The sequence below is a fragment of the Vanessa tameamea genome, chromosome 17 (genome assembly GCF_037043105.1).
Source record: "Vanessa tameamea isolate UH-Manoa-2023 chromosome 17, ilVanTame1 primary haplotype, whole genome shotgun sequence".
In the NCBI taxonomy this organism is placed as follows: Eukaryota; Metazoa; Arthropoda; class Insecta; order Lepidoptera; family Nymphalidae; genus Vanessa; species Vanessa tameamea.
In genome coordinates, this window is record NC_087325.1 from 5,525,145 (window position 1) to 5,542,885 (window position 17,741).

Below are 17,741 nucleotides of genomic sequence, written 5' to 3' on the forward strand. Positions count from 1 at the left end.
CAATGCTTAATGCTTGTTCAGACATGAACTTGATCACCACTATAAATACTTGATGCCAAAGGTACTTACTTTTTTTTTTTTTCGTCATCAGTTTGAGAAAATCACTAACAAATTCATAGATTTTAATTGCTGAAATACTCGTAGGGTTACTAAGGATATAATTAAAAGCACTGTGGTTACGGACACATGCCAATAGGTGATCCACGAGAAAAATAAGTTTGGGAACTAATGGTCTAGACTGTTAATTAAAAGGCTAATTTAACCAGTTAGCTGTACATATGCATTATTAAGCAAAATGTTATGATAGCAAGTGAAAAAAGAATTCATCCGTAATAATCTAAATAAACCATTTTAAGTATATACTTATTTATTTTGTTTTTTTCTGTTAGATCAAATGTTTAGCGAGACAAACTCTAAACTTGCACAAGATTTCATAAATAATAAATAACGAATATCAAGATATTGTAGGAGATCACTGCAATCTGCGTCCACACTGAGCCTAGCGCGGTTGCGACGACGGGCGCGAAGTATCAAACATATGAAACGCGCCTTTGCGTCCACATTGTTGTGACTAAGGCGGAAGCCTAGAGCGACGGGACTGAGCGAGACAGCGTGCGTAGTTTTCAAACGCTCCTGTCCGCTCGTTCTGGTCGCATGACGGGCCTAGTCAGCGAGCGACCCAATGCGCGGGTGGTGGGGATAACAAACCAGTTCAGTCTTGTCGCTTATACGCAAAGTGCTTGTTTTGTTTTGCGTAATTATAAAAACTTGGAAAATTTTTCATTTAAAAATACTCTTATTATACTCTTATATTTACTTAAATAATTCATAAGTATAACATCATTTAACTCCGAAGGCGCTCCCCTCGAAGTTAAACTACAAGTAAAACTGACAAAATATAAATGTAATCATATGATCTAATTTGTATTCGTTTTGCCTGTTTTTACTCTTTAAATATGAATCGTCTCATGCGTCAAATTAAGACACTTATAAGATAAGCACGAACATCACTATTATTGAATACCGATTATAATTTAACGTGGATGGGCTAACTTACGCATATTAATAAAATTGTGTGCTCTAATATGCTACTAAATAATTACACAGATTAATTTCAGTTCTTTATTGTGTACTTTAAGTACAAAATGATGAAATGTTAAATTGGGGCCCCATCAACAGTCTACAACAATTTCCTCCTTGACTACATTAGCGTCGCCAGCTGGGGCCATAGAGTTATCCACAATAGGCGCTGGGCTTTTATAGTACTTGTTACTTGCGTGGTGCTCTTTTAAATATTCTCCACCCATTTCATAGTACTCTTCTTTAGATATACACCATTTTTCAAAGTCACTGCTACCAGCAAAATCTCTGGCACCGTACCATGCATCGAGACAAGGATTTTTTGCCATTACAACTTTATGAGTTGACTGAAACGGTCGCATTTCGAGGAGTTCTCTTTCTAATCGCTCTTTCAGACCTGAAAATATAAATTTTATTTTAATATAATTTGAGATACTTGTTGTACCTCTTACTCACAATTACTTCATTTATGGAACAAAATGTCAGTGAGTTGCACTTTCTAACCTGGAAATTGAGAACATCCTCCGGTTAGAAACACGTTATTTGCCAGCAACAACTGATCTTCGTCACTGAAGTGTTTGAATACGTATTCCAAAGTTTCCGCCAAACCGGCTTCCAAATTGCCCATCATCGAAGGTTGAAACATTAGCTCCGGGGCTCTACAATAGGAAACTAAGCAATATTAATATTCTTTTTATATTTATGTCAAATTTATCGATCGATTCAGGTATTCGTCGTACAGTTATTGACGACCCCGCATTAGGTCGCGACATTACAATTCACGTAAATTCGGAAGTCAGAAGGAAGAAAGAAGTAAGCGACCTGTAGGGCTCGATGGCGAGGTGTAGCTGGTGCTGGTGGTGCGAGGGCTGCGGCGGCTCGTGCTCGCGCAGCGCCTCCTCCAGCTCCACGAGGCGCTCGCCGTCCGCCTCCGAGTCCGAGTCCGCCTCGCGACTGATGCTGTTGGAATAGAAAACTTTACTTATACCCGTCAATAAATTATAACGTTCAACGACAGTATCCCGCTAGGCGGGTTCTATATTTTTTGCAATATTACCTAAATAAGGTGATTTTTTTTTAAACTTGTAAATTATTTTTCGTCATAAATTTCATGTGTTTAAAAATGTCTTAAACTTAATAATAAAAATATATATACCTATTTATTACTAAAACAGAAGAAAAGATTGTAGCCGAGTCTAACTCAAATTAAAAATTAGTAAACTGCTCTTAGATATAGTTAGGTCTTGTAACATTAAAAAATACTGCAAGGCACACAGGTTATGATTGATTATGGTAGCCAACGTTCTGTTTTTGTAGTCATTATTTTTGTTTTATTTTTTATGAAGTAATTTCGTCAGATTCAATAATTTCTTCATTACTGCTATTTGGTTTATTGAAACCCGAATCTACAACATTAAGCAAAACATTTAAATATTGCAACATTTAGTAAAATTTCATTTTCTTTATTAAAAAAAATCGTAAACATTGTTTCCTTTCGGGAAAATTATCAACGTTTTCCTGTTGATTTTTACTTAAAAGATAATTATATTCAAATATAAAGGTATTTTACATACATATATATTATAATATTTGTAAAAATAGACAGTTCCATATAATACAGAAACATTCTTTTCAACTTGGATAGACATAAATTTACTGAATAGAACATTACGAGTAGGCAATGGCCAAAAGCCATATCTATGTCTTAAATGAAAAGGTACCTAAATTAATTAAAAACGTTAATATTTAACCTAATTAATAAAATCTGATATGTTGTTGGTTCAGATTAAATTACAATATCAACTTATCTTTTGTTTATAAAACTGCTCAATTGCACTTTAAATAATAGCGAGAAACCTTTCTGAAACAAATATTACTAATTCAAACCAACGATACCGGTGTATTGTATTGTATCAAGCAACTAAGAGTTTAAACAGTATTCTGAATCTATAATTTTTTTAAGAAGCGATAAATATTTGCTTGCTTTTGTTCTCGGAGCTACTAAAAGCTTCGCGTTACAAAACACGCTCTAATAATCCGTATGCAATCGCATAGCGGTAGCGCACCTCTTGTAGACGTCCCAGTCGGAGTCCCGGTAGCCGAAGTCGTCCCCGGCGGCGGCGAGGCGCGAGATGGCGCGCATGCGCTCGGCCGCGGCCGCCGTGCGCCGCTTCACCATGGCCGCGCGCCGCGCGCGCCGCGCCTCGCGCCGCACCACCACCTCGCGGTACTGCCACGCAGGCGCCAAACAATTAACGCTCCCTCGCCACGTCACGTCTTACGTACCCATACTTTTATAAGATACGATTGAGGGTACAGATTACAAAATGTCAAAAGCTAGTTTTATTTACAGAAAACGCATCCAACTACTTCATTTATTTATATTGATAAGGATTAATGACGTGTAACAATAAATACAAATAAAATAAATTTAACTAAATTCTCTGAGCGGTAACTTAAGTCGAAAATAAGTAAGAAATAAATAGCATTTCTCACATCATCGATGCGCCACCAACCTTGGGAACTGATATGGTATGGCCCTCATGCCTCATGCACTTAACACTTGCTCATTCACCTTTTAAACCGCAGCTTAACAATACTAAGTATTGCGGTTTGGTGGGATGTGTGATCCACTAAATATAAATTTATAATAAAATTAACTATTTTTAACCTTCTGATCCATTGGTAATAACTCTAAATGTCTTAAGAAAAACGATTAATTTATTGAATATAATAACCAAATACATTACTGTTCCGAGGATTACGAAAACAATACATTAAGTATTGATCCTATAATTTTAATTATTATCCTAACAACAAACTTAGTCTGTTCGGATATAACTACTAACAATTAGTGTGCGTTACCTTAGCGCGTGTCTCATCGAGCCAGATTTGGAAGGCTTCGGGGTCGGTGGGGGGCTGGAACCTGCCAGTGGGGCGCGGCTCGGCGGGCTCGTCCGCGTTGGCTGCGGCTGCGATGCGTTGCTTGTTTTTCTCTATTCGCATATTTAAGTTTGCTATTTGTCTCTGTAATGAAAATAAATTATTTAAAATTAAAGAAAATGTTTTTGTTGCTTTTGTTTTTATATTTCCAATGGTGTTAAATTTCATTCGTTTCCTAAAATATTATTTCAGTTTCTTGTATATTCTTCAGTTTTTCGCTTTAAGTTTATTTGAAACATTCTTTATAAATGGTGGTATGTTTTGTGATAAATACCTGAAGATCGCCATAATTCTTGATCTCAAAACCTTTGATAGCTTCATTGAATTCCTCTGTGTCACCATCTTCTATCAATTCCTGCAGTGGAAATCAAAACAGTTGTTACAAATTGTCTTAAAATGTCTTAAAATAGTTAAATTTGATACAAGTTCTTTGAAGCAATTTCTCAAAGAACAATTTTACAACTTAACAAAATACTTTACATATGGTACTTAACATGCCATATCATGTCCTTGAGGACCAAACACAACATTATATAGAATAATATAATAGTGTTTTTTTTCAATTATAAGCATGAATCAAAAAAATGACTGACACAGTACAATTCTCCAATTTTCAGTAATTGACATTTGATTTTTAAAGTTACTCCATGCCATTCACAACTTAAACAATATGTTACACGATAACAAGTACAAAAACAACCTGAAGAGCTAGCAATTGATTTAATTGTTCTTCATCTTCTGCCAGCCTCTCGTCTCGTTTCCTCGCATTTATTTCTAGAAGCCGACGAGCCATCTCTTTCTTTCTTTCTTTTTGTTGTTCAGCTATAAAGTATAATATTTTAACAAAAGTGTTTGAATAGTTTTGTTCTGAATGAATATAACATAATTTAAATGCAATGTATTTTTTCATTGCATATTCTATCAATTTTTCGTGGCATCTATTAATAGTTTATAACATTGAAGCCAATTCGAAATTATATTAAGAAAATCACAATTAAGTTAATCACTTTGGAAAAGACCTACATATTAAAAAAAATTATTTTTCGATACATTTCTTATTTTACAAAAAACGTAACAGCTTTTTTGTCCTACTGGTGGGCTAAGGCTTCCTTTCCCTTTGAGGAGAATGGAGCTTATTAAATCACACTGTGACATGATGCGGGCTGATGATGACAGAATTTCATTGAAATAGCCACATTAAGATGCACGCGATCTAACCACCATCTGGAGATTGTCTCTCTAACAAAAAATATATAATTTATAAATAATATTACAATAGCTGATATCAGACATAAACCACAATACAGAGTATTGTTGTGTTCCAATTTGCAGGTTTAGTGAGGCAGTGTTACAGGCACAAGAGATATAACATCTTAGCTCCCAAGATTGGTGGTGCATTTGTATTGTAAGGAATGTTTAACAAAATGGTTGTAAGAATACAGTACTTATGTTTATGAGCGGTGTTGACACTTACATTAGATGTCCTATTTGACCATACACAAACAGACTATACAAAAAAAATATATCACAAATTCATAAAACATTTAACTTTAATATTTTGTAGTATGACATGTTTTACCTGTAAGACCTGAAGAGCTTGTGGACTGTACAAATGGCAGTTGCACTCTTATAACATTAGCTTCATAATAATCAGGGTTGACCCATCTTCTAATTTCCTCTTGATAATCTAGAGCTATAGAACTGTGCTCATGAAGAATTTCTTCAATTCGAGACATTGTTATTGCATTAACATGGACAGGATATTTTAATTGTAGTAGCTTATGCATGTAGCTAATTATTTCACTACCACCTAAAAGTTGTTTACATATTTATAATATATTATTTATATAAGTAATGTATTTTTTTGTAACATAATATTATTTTATATAATTGCAAAGTAATTACCCAAATTGATTCTTCTAGCATGTTCTTCTATAACTTTTCCCTTTATAACAGGTATAATATGGATTGTATGGTAGCCGCAGTTAACAATTAGTGCGGTATCGCCTATGTCATTCTTATAGAGACTGAACAAGGAATCAACTCCATAACTCACAGCTGGAACTCCATAACCTTCGAAGAGGAGCTCTGACATTACTACAATTAAAAAAAAATCAATGACATCATAATTTTGAGTTTATATCAAACCAAAGGCATAAAATTTATAAGAAATAGATAGAGCATTTTTATTGGTGCGGCATATTAAATGAGGATTATTCTGTAATTGTGAATAAGTTTTATTTAATTCTAATTTACAGGGTTGCAGATAGCCAAGTTGTCCACCTAATGGTAAGACATCAACTCAGCCGATAGGCAGTGGCATTGAAAAAAAAGTCATTCATTTGTTAACTGTAAATAATATAATAGTATTTAATTCATTCAGTAAAAACACTTTACACTTACATTGCCTACTGTAATTAGGTGTGACAAATGCCTCAGTCATCACTATGGGATGTGGAACACATCCATCGGAATCAATACCCAAATGAGAGAAAATGTAATCACACACTTGTTCCTGAACTTCAAAATGTGTAACAACATTCTTGTCAAACTGAGTTTTTAGTTGGAACCTATAAAGTAACATACAATATAATAAAGCTCAAATATCAAAAACAATTATATTACGTAATAGATACTCTAGAAATATTTACAAAATTGAAAAGTACTGTTTTTTATTAAGAAAAAGAATATTTTATTAAGAAAATATATTTTGGTTTCATTATTCCAATGGAGACCAATGTTTAAATAATAAAAGAGGAACTGAATTGAATGTGAAATTTCTTGAAAAATATAACAAAAATCGATTTGTGATGTCTCTCTGTTTACATGTCTTAGTTTGTTCCAATGCCATGACAATTTAATATTGTTATTTGTCATTGATTAAGTGTATATAGAAATGACTTACATTTTTTATTTATTTTACATATCTTTTTTGCAAATCAATACTTAAAAAAATTATACATTTAGATGAACAAAAGTTGCATGAGGTGTTATAGGCCTATTACTTTCACAGTGAAAAAAAAAATGTAATAGATTGTTGTGTTTATATAAGTTCCATTAATTTCCTTTAATGTGTTTAAACTAGAAACACGAATTGCTTATTTTACAACATACCTTACAGCTTCTATGTTAATAATATCATTTCCAATTTGAATTGGTGGAGTAACAGGAGGCTCTGCGTCTTTTTTACACCTATCTTTCCGCGGTCTAGCGATTAAATTTTTGAATATTAAGTGGGGCTCGTCGTGTACTGACCAACCTACCCTACATTGATATGAACCTAAAATATATTAATTAAGATATAAAATATTTCTAAAATTATTAATATGAAAAAGTGCACTTTAGTTACCATTGTCAATTACTAAAGGAGTATGACCAAACTTTAAAGTAGGTCCATATTCATGAACAATATCTTGCACAGTTTTTTGATCTTTTAGCACTAAAACATCTTCCATTTTTTAATTAATTCAAAGTTTAACAATTCTTCTTAGTAGCGGCTTTGAATACTTTTATTTTCATAAAGTTTGACTTCTCAGTTGACAGTGACACTTAAGCCTTGACACTTTTTTTATTTAGCAAACGGCACTGGATGTAAGTTTTTTCGTTTATGATATTTACTTAAGTTACGGTTAATATTCGATGGAGGTAGAGTTGAGATTATTAGTAATATCGATATCTATATTTCGGTTTTACATCTGGAAAAGATTTACGTATGGTCTTAGTCTCTAAAAATACCACAGTTCAATTTTAATTATTATTTTTGCGTAAGATTGTCAATTTATTATAGGTTATAGATTATATTATTTGATGGAAAACTACGATCCTGGGCATCGAAACAGTGACCATAATTGACAAGTAATCGGAACAATTAAATAAAACGGATAATTGAACTCGGGTCAAAGTTAGTTTATATTATAAACTGGTCAATATTTGGTTGAATGCGCTTATCTCAGGACATATCAGTTCGATTTTAATATTTATTTTTGCATTTGTCTTTTTTGAAGGTTGAATAGTTAGTTCCGACTACAATCTTAAGGAGCACATCTTGTTTTCACGCACAAATAATATTTAATACAGAGATCCATTCTTTATCAATGTATACCTTACAAAAAAACATGTACACTACTTTTCGATTGCCTGGTTGCAAAGTTTTAAGATGTACACTGTTTAATTGTACGAAATTAGTTTTCTCTGATAATAATTCGGAATTGAAATGATAGTTTGGTTACAAAGAATATAAAACGTAAATAAAACTCATTTTTAAATTAATTCTCATGAAGTTTATTTTCTAATGTAGCCAGTTCACAGTACACACTTTAAATATGCTACCACTTCTACAATTTTAAATATATAATTTATTAATGATTATATTTAAATTTTATGTAACAATAATAAATCTTTATAGGAATGTGATTTTTTGAAATTTGTAAATAATTTATAATTTTTATAATGCTGGCAATACATACCTGGTTTTTTTAAAAATAAATAACAATGAAATTCATAAATATTTCCGTTTCAATATATATTTACACGAAGTTTGAATCTTTAGATAATTAGACATCATATTTATGTTTTTAATCATTGCAGTTTATTTTTTCAACAGCGCTATTTTATTTACAACATTGTAATACTTAATGGCTTTAGACATATAATTGTCGCTATATTACTGCAATATAAGTTGAGGACAACAATAACAATTTTTAAATAAGCAATAATGCAAACATTTTAAGCCTTAGCACCTACAGCAGTGCCACCAGACTGTTTGTCAATCTGTTCCTTTTCCAGTTGCTTGCCAAGGTATTCCCTGCAAATCAAGAATAATAATCAAAACTTGTTCTTTGTTTCGCTAAATTGTAAATATTAATATGCGGACATACCAGTTGTGAACCATGAGCTTCTGAACGGCAAGCAGAGCTTCATAACGAACGTTGGGGTCTTCGTGACTAAGCAGATACATGACGCGTTGCTTTCCGCCAAGTTGTTCGATGATGCTTTATTGTGATAATTTACAAAAATGAATTATTTTCCTATAATAGTTCCTCACTCATTCATAATTATATAATATAAATCCATAAGAATAACTATAGAAAAGCTTACATAACATATTATAATGAATAAAACACAAGATAATATAAAATCTAGCTTTTATCATGTCAAATTGAAAAGGATAATGATTAAATTAATAATATCAAGTAAGTTAAATTAAATGATCGCCTTCAAAAGACACAATGACGTCATAAAGCAATTGGAATATAGTATAAAGCTATACGAACTGCTTGCCGCGCGGGTAGTGGCGCACGTACTCGCCCACGTCGTAGCACGCCACGGCGAGCACGACGGGGTCGCGGCTCTTCTCCAGCAGGTGCACGAGCGTGCGCAGCAGCTCCTGGCCGCGCTCGTTGAGGCGCGCCGCGTTCTCGCGCCAGAACTTGGCCGACTTGTGCACGGGCGACCACTCCAGTCTGCGGAGACGGCACTTATGGTACTCTACTAATCATAACCGCGACTCCGTCCGCTTGGATCTTTAGTATATACACTTAAATATTCTATTGCAATTGCATCCTTGGATTTAATGATGTCACGGGATTTTGTTTTTATATACGAAATAAGAACTATTTTGAAAATAGAGATGTGAAAAGCATCAGACTCACCGTCCACTCTTAACCTCAGTGGCGTACTGGTCGAATGAGCTCAGGTCCTGAACTGAGGCTTGCAGGCGATCATTGAGGAAATCCACGTCGTTCATGATATCTTCGTCGTCTGAGCGCTTCTGTTCCAAGATTGAAAGTTGTTTCAGCACTTTACATTGGACCATGGCAATGCAGTGCTCCTTGGCTACCTAAAATTTAATAATGATTCATATCTTAAGATAGATACTACAATATTAGTAGCTTATTTTTTGTTTTAAAACATTCAACTAACTATATTCCAAAATGGTTTAAGAAACCCTTTTTTATCCAAAATGGTCTTAGATGCGATTGAATAAAATAATTAAAAATATCAAGATTAATTTGTTTGTGTTTTAATTACTGAATTATAGAGTTTATGTATTTTGTATATCACGCACCTGTTGGTCTTCAGGTTTTTCAATCAGGTTACGGAAGACTGCGAGCACGATACGTGTGACCTTCTCTTTGACCGAGTCGCTCAGGATGTCAGCAAGAATCGGAATGGCGTTAAATTTGTTCATTTTCTCAGCGAGGAGAGAGTTGAATGTCAATACCCAGAGGCAGAACACGAGTTGGTATTGCACCTAGTTTACGAAAAGTAAAAATACACACCTAAATAGATATATAAAATGGGTATATAAGGACGAGTAATTATATAAAATGTCAAGATTATTCAATCAATATCGTGGTTAAAAAAATATCTAAAAGTATTTTACTAGCAATAAATCTGAACAGAAAGACAACTATAATAAAGTCCATATGTTTTGTCCTTTTTTTCGTTTATTAGCTTAAACGATTCCTTAGAATATATTCAACTAAGTGATTTTTTTTCCTTTCAATTATGTTATTTCTTTATGCCATTCAATTTCTTATCTTGATCTCATTTCTTTCCAATGATAAAGAAATAACATCAAGATAGAAGTCGATACTAAGACCCTAACCTGGAAGTTGACTCTTGAAGCGAGGATGGATAGCAGAGTGGAAATGCCGTCAACAGACAGGAATGCGAAGCGGTACTCGTCGACACGAAGCATCATTTGCAAACAGCGAGCCACTGACTGAATATAGTCATTTGTCTGAAATAAAATATTGGTCACATTAATTAAATTTAGCAAATTATATAAAATGTAATTCATAAAACACACATTGTCATTAAAATCCAAAAATTATACGTATATATATACATATTAGGTAGGTATTATACAATGATAAATACTTATATAAATGTATTTATGTATTATGGTCTTAAAATTTTGCATAATATTTTCTAAAATAATTAAAACCTAGTTTTTTGGTTCTTGATTAGAGGAGGTACACGGTAACTGTTTTTAAAGAATGCTGGCCACTTTTTAATTTGACTAGCTTTTTATTATTGAAGCCAAATTTCTTGTTCTACTTCTTTTACGTTGTACATTAGAAGGCACGCGAAATAGCGCTTCTATGCAGCGTACAACAGTTCTATTCGATAATAGACTTTTATTAGTAAATCGATATAAATTTAATTGAATCATTTCAATACAGTAATGGTTTATGGTTTTGATACTCTCAATTTTACGTACAATGCGCTTATCTTAATTTCGTTTATTTCCTGTACCCTACGACCCCCATTTATTTTATATAAATTATTATATCAATTTATTTCATACTGTATTATCACCTTACCTAACATATTAACAAAATATGACACTAACCGCGTAATGAGGGAGGATCCATATTTATTAAGTTTTAGTATAAAATGTCATCAGAAGCCATTTATGTATATAAATTCAAGGAATTTAACGATTTTATTTGGCAATATTTAGCAGCAGTTTAATTATATGTTATAACATATTTACCAGAAGCTTTTGAAGGCACATTTTGCATATCTGTACATAATGTTACGATGATGTTAAAACTTCTGTTAGTATAAGCTTGCATAAATATGTAGGTCTATTATTAGTTACAAATTTTATTTATAATAATAACTGTCTAGAACAAAAAATTAGATACAGTTCACATGTGTTATTCATTGAACACATTCAATATTTATGTGTTGTGACGTCAACACGGAATACCTTATGCAGGCCCAGCGGCAAATCCTGATGCGATTTGAGAACATCAAAAGAGCTATAAAGGCTCGAATATTTTTCTTGGGAAGAGTCAGCTTTTTCTCCACTATTTTCCTTGTGATGTTTTATAGGTTTATCAGAGAAGTGTTGTTTTTCATGCTCCAACATAACCTGCTCAGCATGCTCTAACTCAGCGGACACTTTCTCGGCCTTACCAGAAAACAAACCTCTCAGTGACATACAACCATCTTCTCTTCGCCCCAACGATGCATAATGCTTGAATGATGATGCTCACAACATTGATGGGTTAATTTTCAGTTGTTTAGATATATTATAATGATATGATACACAGCTTGATTGAAGGCTCTGTAACTTGCTGTGCTGCTAAGCTTGCCAAGTAAGTAAGTCTATTCCAAAAAGACTCAAGTGTAAAATAAATATAATTAAATAATATGTATGACAGAATGTGAAAAAGAAAGTAAAGCATTATTCTCATTATATTCATTTGAAAAATATTTTATTGCTAGCTGCTTAAATATTTATAAATAAATCTTTTTTGTAATCCCAAACATTGATACTTCAAATTCATTTCTGACTTATTTTGTTATACAGCATGTTGTCAAAAGCAATGTAAAAATAAAATATTGTATATCACAAGCTGACTAAACTTTTGAAATAGAACAATTTTGTATTGTTCATCAATTACTTTTCATTTGACCATTATATAAGGAAATTGTACTATGTTTTACAATATTTATGTAGATTCTAGTAAAAATGGCAATGACTTTACTGTAAAAGGATTTTAAATTCTACCTACAAATGTATTTTAAAATCTGAAAGAGTGTTAATGTTTTTTTACATTACATAATTCAAGTTGTTTGCATTGACGTTACTTTTATGAATGTTTAGTAGAGTGTATACTTTAACCATGTTTTTCGGTTTTAAAATAATAAAGTATAGTTCTTGTTTAGAGTAAATAGTTAAGGATAATTATTCAGAAAGTTTGAGTTATGATATCTTATATATAATGTATATATTAAGGCTGATATGTCACATAAAAAATGTGATAATTCATTAATGTAATTTTTTTTTTATTTTCTTAATTTAATATGGATTTTATTAAGTTATTATAAAATATTACAAGCATTTTAGTTTTGTTAGACATGACATGCATAACAAGCTAAATTGATCATACATTCTTATTATTAATATATACTTTTAAAAATGTTATAATTATTTGATCCATTCACATTATTTGCATAAAAACCTTTTGAATTTTTCATTTACTAATTAATTTAATTTTTCATCAAATCCAATCATTAATGACATTCAACTATATTATCATTATTTTATTACACACCTATTAAAAGTTTCTTAAAACTATATATATTATGTGCTAAGCATATGTAAATGTGATAAAATTTTCACAGTAACAGTCCATGCTATTTTAAAATAAAACTTCAGTTCAAACTAACAAAATAAAACATCAAGTACCTTGTACTTACATTCATTTTAAGCTGCTCCTTCAACCAGGAGAGGTAGAAATTCAAGTCGCTCTTCTCCATGAGCTGTGGGTGCCAGCAAGCAAGCTTGGCAATGATACGAGCAGTCATATGCTGGACAAACTCATCTTGACGATTTAGCAGGTTCAAGAATGGCTGCCACACATTTCCGTGTCTGGCATTGCGAAATATCTTGACACGAGACTTATCTTCCTAGAATCAAAATACCAAATTGTATGTAGATATATGATTTATAAATAAGTTTCAAAAAAGACATCTAATGTACAAGAAATGTTTCAAGAAAAAAATAATGTACTTCTTAAATTGATACTTGAATAAATTTATGTAAGCTTTAATAAATTAATTTACTTACTGAAAGAATATCGTCTATCAAAACAAGGACATACTGGATGGTATTGTCTTTACTAATATGGGTAAGCAGATTCAGGAAAACATCTGCACATGCATCAGGGTTCTTATCTGGCAAGTCTTTTTGCCCACGTTGGTCTAAATTCACAATGAAGTCGTGATCACGCTGAGTGATCATTTGCGACCTGTTAAAAATTTAACATTTATAACTAATACTGACTTTCTTCAATTTAAGTACATATTCACTGAAAAAAAATTCAATCAATACTTACTGCAAATAGGATTGCCAGTTAATTTGAGTTTGACGAATCTCACTCGCCCTTATTTGTAGTGCGCTTGTAGCGGCAATCATATCTGTAAATATATTTCAAAAAAGGATTATATGTTAGTAAGTACAAAAATAAATTATCCATTTTAAAGATTTGCGTAGATACATACCGATTTTGTCATCGCCTAGCGATGGAATTAGTTTGCTAACATTCTCTTCGTTGATATGAGCCATTTTGGCTATAGAATTTAAAGAAAAAGACGCCACCCACAATTAGATAATTTTTGTAGAGAATTATTCTACAGAAAATAGAAAATTGAGAGACAGCTACCTCAGCTGAGAGGTCTTGTGACTATGTAAATTGAAGTTGTCGCCATTGAGGAATAATGTATTGCTTACCTTCTCTAATGTAGACTTTTTTAGCTGTAAAAAAGAGAGATAGATATATAAAGAAAACAGTTGTCAATACTGTGAAAGCAACAAGCAGGCAACCTTATACAGAAAATTTACTGTCATATTTTGACAACTCTTTAAAGAGAAATGTTTAAGAACTTAAACATGAAATTTAAAATACACAAAAGTTAATTTGTAAAGTATGTATACTATAATTTTATGAACAAACAATATGTTATTTAAAAAATACATTAAATCGACATAAAATTGATTACAATTAATATTAAATAAATAAATTAATAAAGCTAAATATTAATTATACTGATATTTGAATACCGACTAAGACCTATTTTAATTTAACAAAAATATGCAAAATAATAATGCAGTACTACATACAATTATTTATACTATGCTACCGTAATTCCAATAAAGTATAACTTTTTTTCTGAATGTGTTTTTTTCAGTTCTTTTCTTTTAATTTTTTATTGATATGCTAGTATTAAACATAATATGTAACGAGTGATATTCAGTTGTTGTTTAAAAATGTAACAGCATACTGCTTTATTTAATAATATTTAATATTCACCATATTATACTATAGTTTATTTCATTTTACTTTTCATTTTCGTTACTTACCAGCAATGTGAAATGCAATTTTTGATATTTAACTAAGTGTAATATGAATATTAAGCAGGTCATTTTACAGTTTTTAATTCCCTTTTTTCCGTTTAAGACTATTTTCTCAATATTGGTATTTTTTCTTGTTTTTGTTTTAGTGTTTTGTTAATTGAATGTGTTACCTTGATGCAAAGTGTAATGAATTAGGCAGTTAATTATTCTACATGTACAGTAATATAACTACAATCAATACTTTTAAACTACAGTAAAGTATACTGGCAGCACTTAATCCGTATGTCATTATTATTAATCATATTGAAAAATAAAAAATGTCATTAAGTACATAAGTACATTTTTTCAATTTAGACTTTATTCATAAAATTTTACGGTAGTAAATTGAGTAAATGATAAAGTAATACAAATTGAAAATATTGGTCACATTTGCAATAGTAGGTGCTGCTACCTGCTACTCTTGCTATATCTAATGTTACTTCGCTATGTTGATTGAAAATTAAACATTAAGAAATACCTTTATTTTACATTTTCATGAAATAAAAATCCAATTTCTAATTTACTGTCTGTTCTAAAATAATGTACAACAAGTAAGAAGGGATTGCATGAAACTTGTGCAAACGATATAAACAAGTAAAATAATAAACAGTAGATCTTGTGATTTATTTTAGTGAAACATTCTGTTATAGGTTAGTTGTAATATGAAATTAGCTCAGCACAATAACGCTTACTTTAAAAATTACTTACGGTTGTATCTATCAGGGTCAGGTTCTCGTCTTATTTTTGTTTCCATTTTTTTAATATTCTAATTAAAAATCAATGTTTACAAATGCTAAAATTTTGTTTCGTGAGTCATAATATATATTTTTGTATCAAAAGTTGACTTTTTGCGTTACAGATTAATAATTTAAGCTAGGACTTGTCACACTTTCTTGCTAAAAATACTTTTTGGGAAGTGGCCAGTTCTTTTGTCATGATGAGTTTGAAATCAGAAGAGGAATGTCAGACTAATGACCCAAATAACGCATTTCCTATGGATGCTGAATCATCATTGCGTCTACCACTAGATAGTTCTATGTGCATAGTGTTTACTGGACATTATAATGGGTTTGGTGTTGAGATTAGATCCCTGGATGAGATGGCCTTGTTACACCATATGGGATGTTTTGGTAAAGGAACTGCATCTAGATCTAAGCCTCAAGTTGTACATAATGATGGCAGTCCATCTATTATGCGGAAGAGGCAATTCTTAAAGAGAAATTATTGGCATAAGAGATTTGGAACACCAAAACAGTCTATTGATTCTGATTCTTTTCTTAAAGAGGTTAATGACCTGGTTTCTAAAATTGTTCATGACACTAGGAAACAATCGGGAAGGGATGTTATAGATTTGGTTTCAAGTGATGATGAGATAGTGCAAGAAACTGAAATTTTAAATAATCAAACTGAATTTGACTTGGCTGATAAACAAAACTTAGTTGTTATTGTACCAAACAGTGATTCAGAAGATGACGATTATTTTGCCAATTTGAAACCTAAATGTTGTGTAGATAAAATTGTATTACAGGAAAAGTTAATGCTCTCATTAGAAGAAGCTTTTTTCTTGTTATATGGGCTTGGGTGCTTACAAATTGTAAATAATGAGAACAATATACTAAACATAGAAGATTGTTGGAAAATATTCAGTGAGAGTGATAGATATTTTATTGAGAAATATGTTGTATACCACTACTTTAGGTCTAAAGGATATATTGTTAAACCTGGAATTAAATTTGGGGGTGACTACTGTAAGACATTTTATAGATTATACATAAAAAATTTTTTTTTTTTTTCTTTCTCTAATTTCTTCTTTTTTTAGTACTATACAGAGAAGGTCCAGAAATAAATCATGCAGATTATGTAATTGTTATAAACTATGGGAATAATATTTCTGATTGGATATCTTTACTTGGTCAAATTCGAATGGCTGCAACAACTGTTAAGGTATATAAATGCTCTTAAGAATTTTGTATGTTGGTTAACAATATTTTTATTATGAAATACAGATAATGAGTTGTTTGTTTCAGGAAGTGATAATAGTGGAAGTTCTGAAATCCAGTAAAGATAATTTAAAGCTGCCACAAGATCTTAGTGAATTTAGTGTAAGGGAACTGTTATTAACTAGAAATATTCCAAATATAATAAATGATGGTAATGATGTAGACTAAAACATGCTTTTATTTCTTTGATATCTTACATATAAATAACATTTACTACGGTTCATGCTCTTTTCATTGGCTTTTTGATGCCTGTTCTTCTGTATTCACTTCTTTCCTTTAAATATTCTTCAGTACATATTTTTTTAAATTCCTCATTATGATACCACTCTGACAAACAAGATTTCAATGCCGAGTTTTCGTTTCTACATTTGATAATCATAAACAAAGATGAATCTTTGCAACATTTAGAGAAATCTTTAACTTCAGGGATACATTTTTCATTTTTGGCTTTTTCTCTAATAAGTTTCGGTATGACTACTTCAGTTTCTACTTTTCTAAGGCTTCTATCATCTGGATCTCCTAGAGAATGTACAATTGATATATTTAAGATGAAATCGGTTATAATAATTTACCATACAAAATGTTTACCTAAACCACGTGGACCATCTGAGAATTTTTTGGGTAACACTGATGATTCAGGCATCTTTAATTATATTATATTTACAATATTGATCATTTAAAACTTGAATAAAAATTACTTAGAAATGTCAATATATTTTTTTATTTACTTTTGACATTGTCATTTGACAATTATACCATTTTTTTTTAATTTTCTATTTATCTCATTCAAAAGCGTTTCA

At 31.4% G+C, this 17,741-nt stretch overlaps 4 protein-coding genes across 7 annotated transcripts; 1 reads left to right on the plus strand and 3 right to left on the minus strand.

Annotated features, from left to right (window-relative positions):
• Nucleotides 1-1,099: 1,099 nt before the first annotated feature.
• LOC113400350 (actin-related protein 5) lies at nt 1,100-7,565 on the minus strand. Its single transcript, XM_026639896.2, has 12 exons — nt 7,373-7,565; nt 7,138-7,303; nt 6,427-6,593; nt 5,929-6,120; nt 5,603-5,833; nt 4,724-4,845; nt 4,298-4,378; nt 3,946-4,107; nt 3,147-3,310; nt 1,903-2,040; nt 1,585-1,739; nt 1,100-1,477 (listed from the first exon to the last, which is right to left on the minus strand). The coding sequence occupies exons 1-12, from the start codon at nt 7,476-7,478 to the stop codon at nt 1,173-1,175; spliced, it is 1,989 nt and encodes a 662-aa protein (XP_026495681.1). The 5' UTR covers nt 7,479-7,565; the 3' UTR covers nt 1,100-1,172.
• A 715-nt stretch (nt 7,566-8,280) lies between these two features.
• Nucleotides 8,281-14,287, minus strand: LOC113400351 (V-type proton ATPase subunit H). Of its 2 annotated transcripts, XM_026639897.2 has the most exons (11): nt 14,050-14,287; nt 13,884-13,965; nt 13,616-13,796; nt 13,246-13,455; nt 11,747-11,950; nt 10,634-10,768; nt 10,091-10,276; nt 9,675-9,862; nt 9,297-9,485; nt 8,901-9,014; nt 8,281-8,827 (listed from the first exon to the last, which is right to left on the minus strand). In XM_026639897.2, exons 1-11 carry the CDS (start codon nt 14,111-14,113, stop codon nt 8,749-8,751), a joined length of 1,632 nt encoding a protein of 543 aa, XP_026495682.1. In that variant the 5' UTR covers nt 14,114-14,287; the 3' UTR covers nt 8,281-8,748. The 2 variants fall into 2 exon arrangements, with proteins under 2 accessions (XP_026495682.1, XP_026495683.1); XM_026639898.2 differs by lacking the exon at nt 11,747-11,950 and having other exon boundaries at nt 14,050-14,286.
• Nucleotides 14,288-15,394: 1,107 nt separating this feature from the next.
• On the plus strand, nt 15,395-17,111 carry LOC113400352 (tRNA-splicing endonuclease subunit Sen2). 3 transcript variants are annotated; one of them, XM_026639899.2, is made up of 4 exons: nt 15,395-15,591; nt 15,801-16,689; nt 16,761-16,885; nt 16,969-17,111. In XM_026639899.2, exons 2-4 carry the CDS (start codon nt 15,876-15,878, stop codon nt 17,107-17,109), a joined length of 1,080 nt encoding a protein of 359 aa, XP_026495684.1. In that variant the 5' UTR covers nt 15,395-15,591; nt 15,801-15,875; the 3' UTR covers nt 17,110-17,111. The 3 variants fall into 3 exon arrangements, with proteins under 3 accessions (XP_026495684.1, XP_064073668.1, XP_026495686.1); XM_064217598.1 differs by lacking the exon at nt 15,395-15,591 and adding an exon at nt 15,648-15,665; XM_026639901.2 differs by lacking the exon at nt 15,395-15,591 and adding an exon at nt 15,653-15,670.
• Nucleotides 17,102-17,677, minus strand: LOC113400354 (COX assembly mitochondrial protein homolog). The gene is made up of 2 exons (XM_026639903.2): nt 17,530-17,677; nt 17,102-17,460 (listed from the first exon to the last, which is right to left on the minus strand). The coding sequence occupies exons 1-2, from the start codon at nt 17,582-17,584 to the stop codon at nt 17,162-17,164; spliced, it is 354 nt and encodes a 117-aa protein (XP_026495688.1). The 5' UTR covers nt 17,585-17,677; the 3' UTR covers nt 17,102-17,161.
• Between the last annotated feature and the right edge of the window lie 64 nt (nt 17,678-17,741).

Coding starts and splice junctions, on each gene's coding strand:
- LOC113400350 (XM_026639896.2), bottom strand. CDS start 7,478: ATGGAAGATGTTTTAGTGCTAAAAGATCAAAAAACTGTGCAAGATATT. Junction 7,304..7,372: donor TCCTTTAGTAATTGACAATG/GTAACTAAAGTG, acceptor AATATATTTTAG/GTTCATATCAATGTAGGGTA. Junction 6,594..7,137: donor ATTAACATAGAAGCTGTAAG/GTATGTTGTAAA, acceptor GTTACTTTATAG/GTTCCAACTAAAAACTCAGT.
- LOC113400351 (XM_026639897.2), bottom strand. CDS start 14,113: ATGGCTCATATCAACGAAGAGAATGTTAGCAAACTAATTCCATCGCTA. Junction 13,797..13,883: donor AACTGGCAATCCTATTTGCA/GTAAGTATTGAT, acceptor AATTTTTAACAG/GTCGCAAATGATCACTCAGC. Junction 9,486..9,674: donor ACTGAGGTTAAGAGTGGACG/GTGAGTCTGATG, acceptor CCGTCTCCGCAG/ACTGGAGTGGTCGCCCGTGC.
- LOC113400352 (XM_026639899.2), top strand. CDS start 15,876: ATGATGAGTTTGAAATCAGAAGAGGAATGTCAGACTAATGACCCAAAT. Junction 16,690..16,760: donor TAAATTTGGGGGTGACTACT/GTAAGACATTTT, acceptor TTCTTTTTTTAG/TACTATACAGAGAAGGTCCA. Junction 16,886..16,968: donor TGGCTGCAACAACTGTTAAG/GTATATAAATGC, acceptor TGTTTGTTTCAG/GAAGTGATAATAGTGGAAGT.
- LOC113400354 (XM_026639903.2), bottom strand. CDS start 17,584: ATGCCTGAATCATCAGTGTTACCCAAAAAATTCTCAGATGGTCCACGT. Junction 17,461..17,529: donor AGATGGTCCACGTGGTTTAG/GTAAACATTTTG, acceptor TACATTCTCTAG/GAGATCCAGATGATAGAAGC.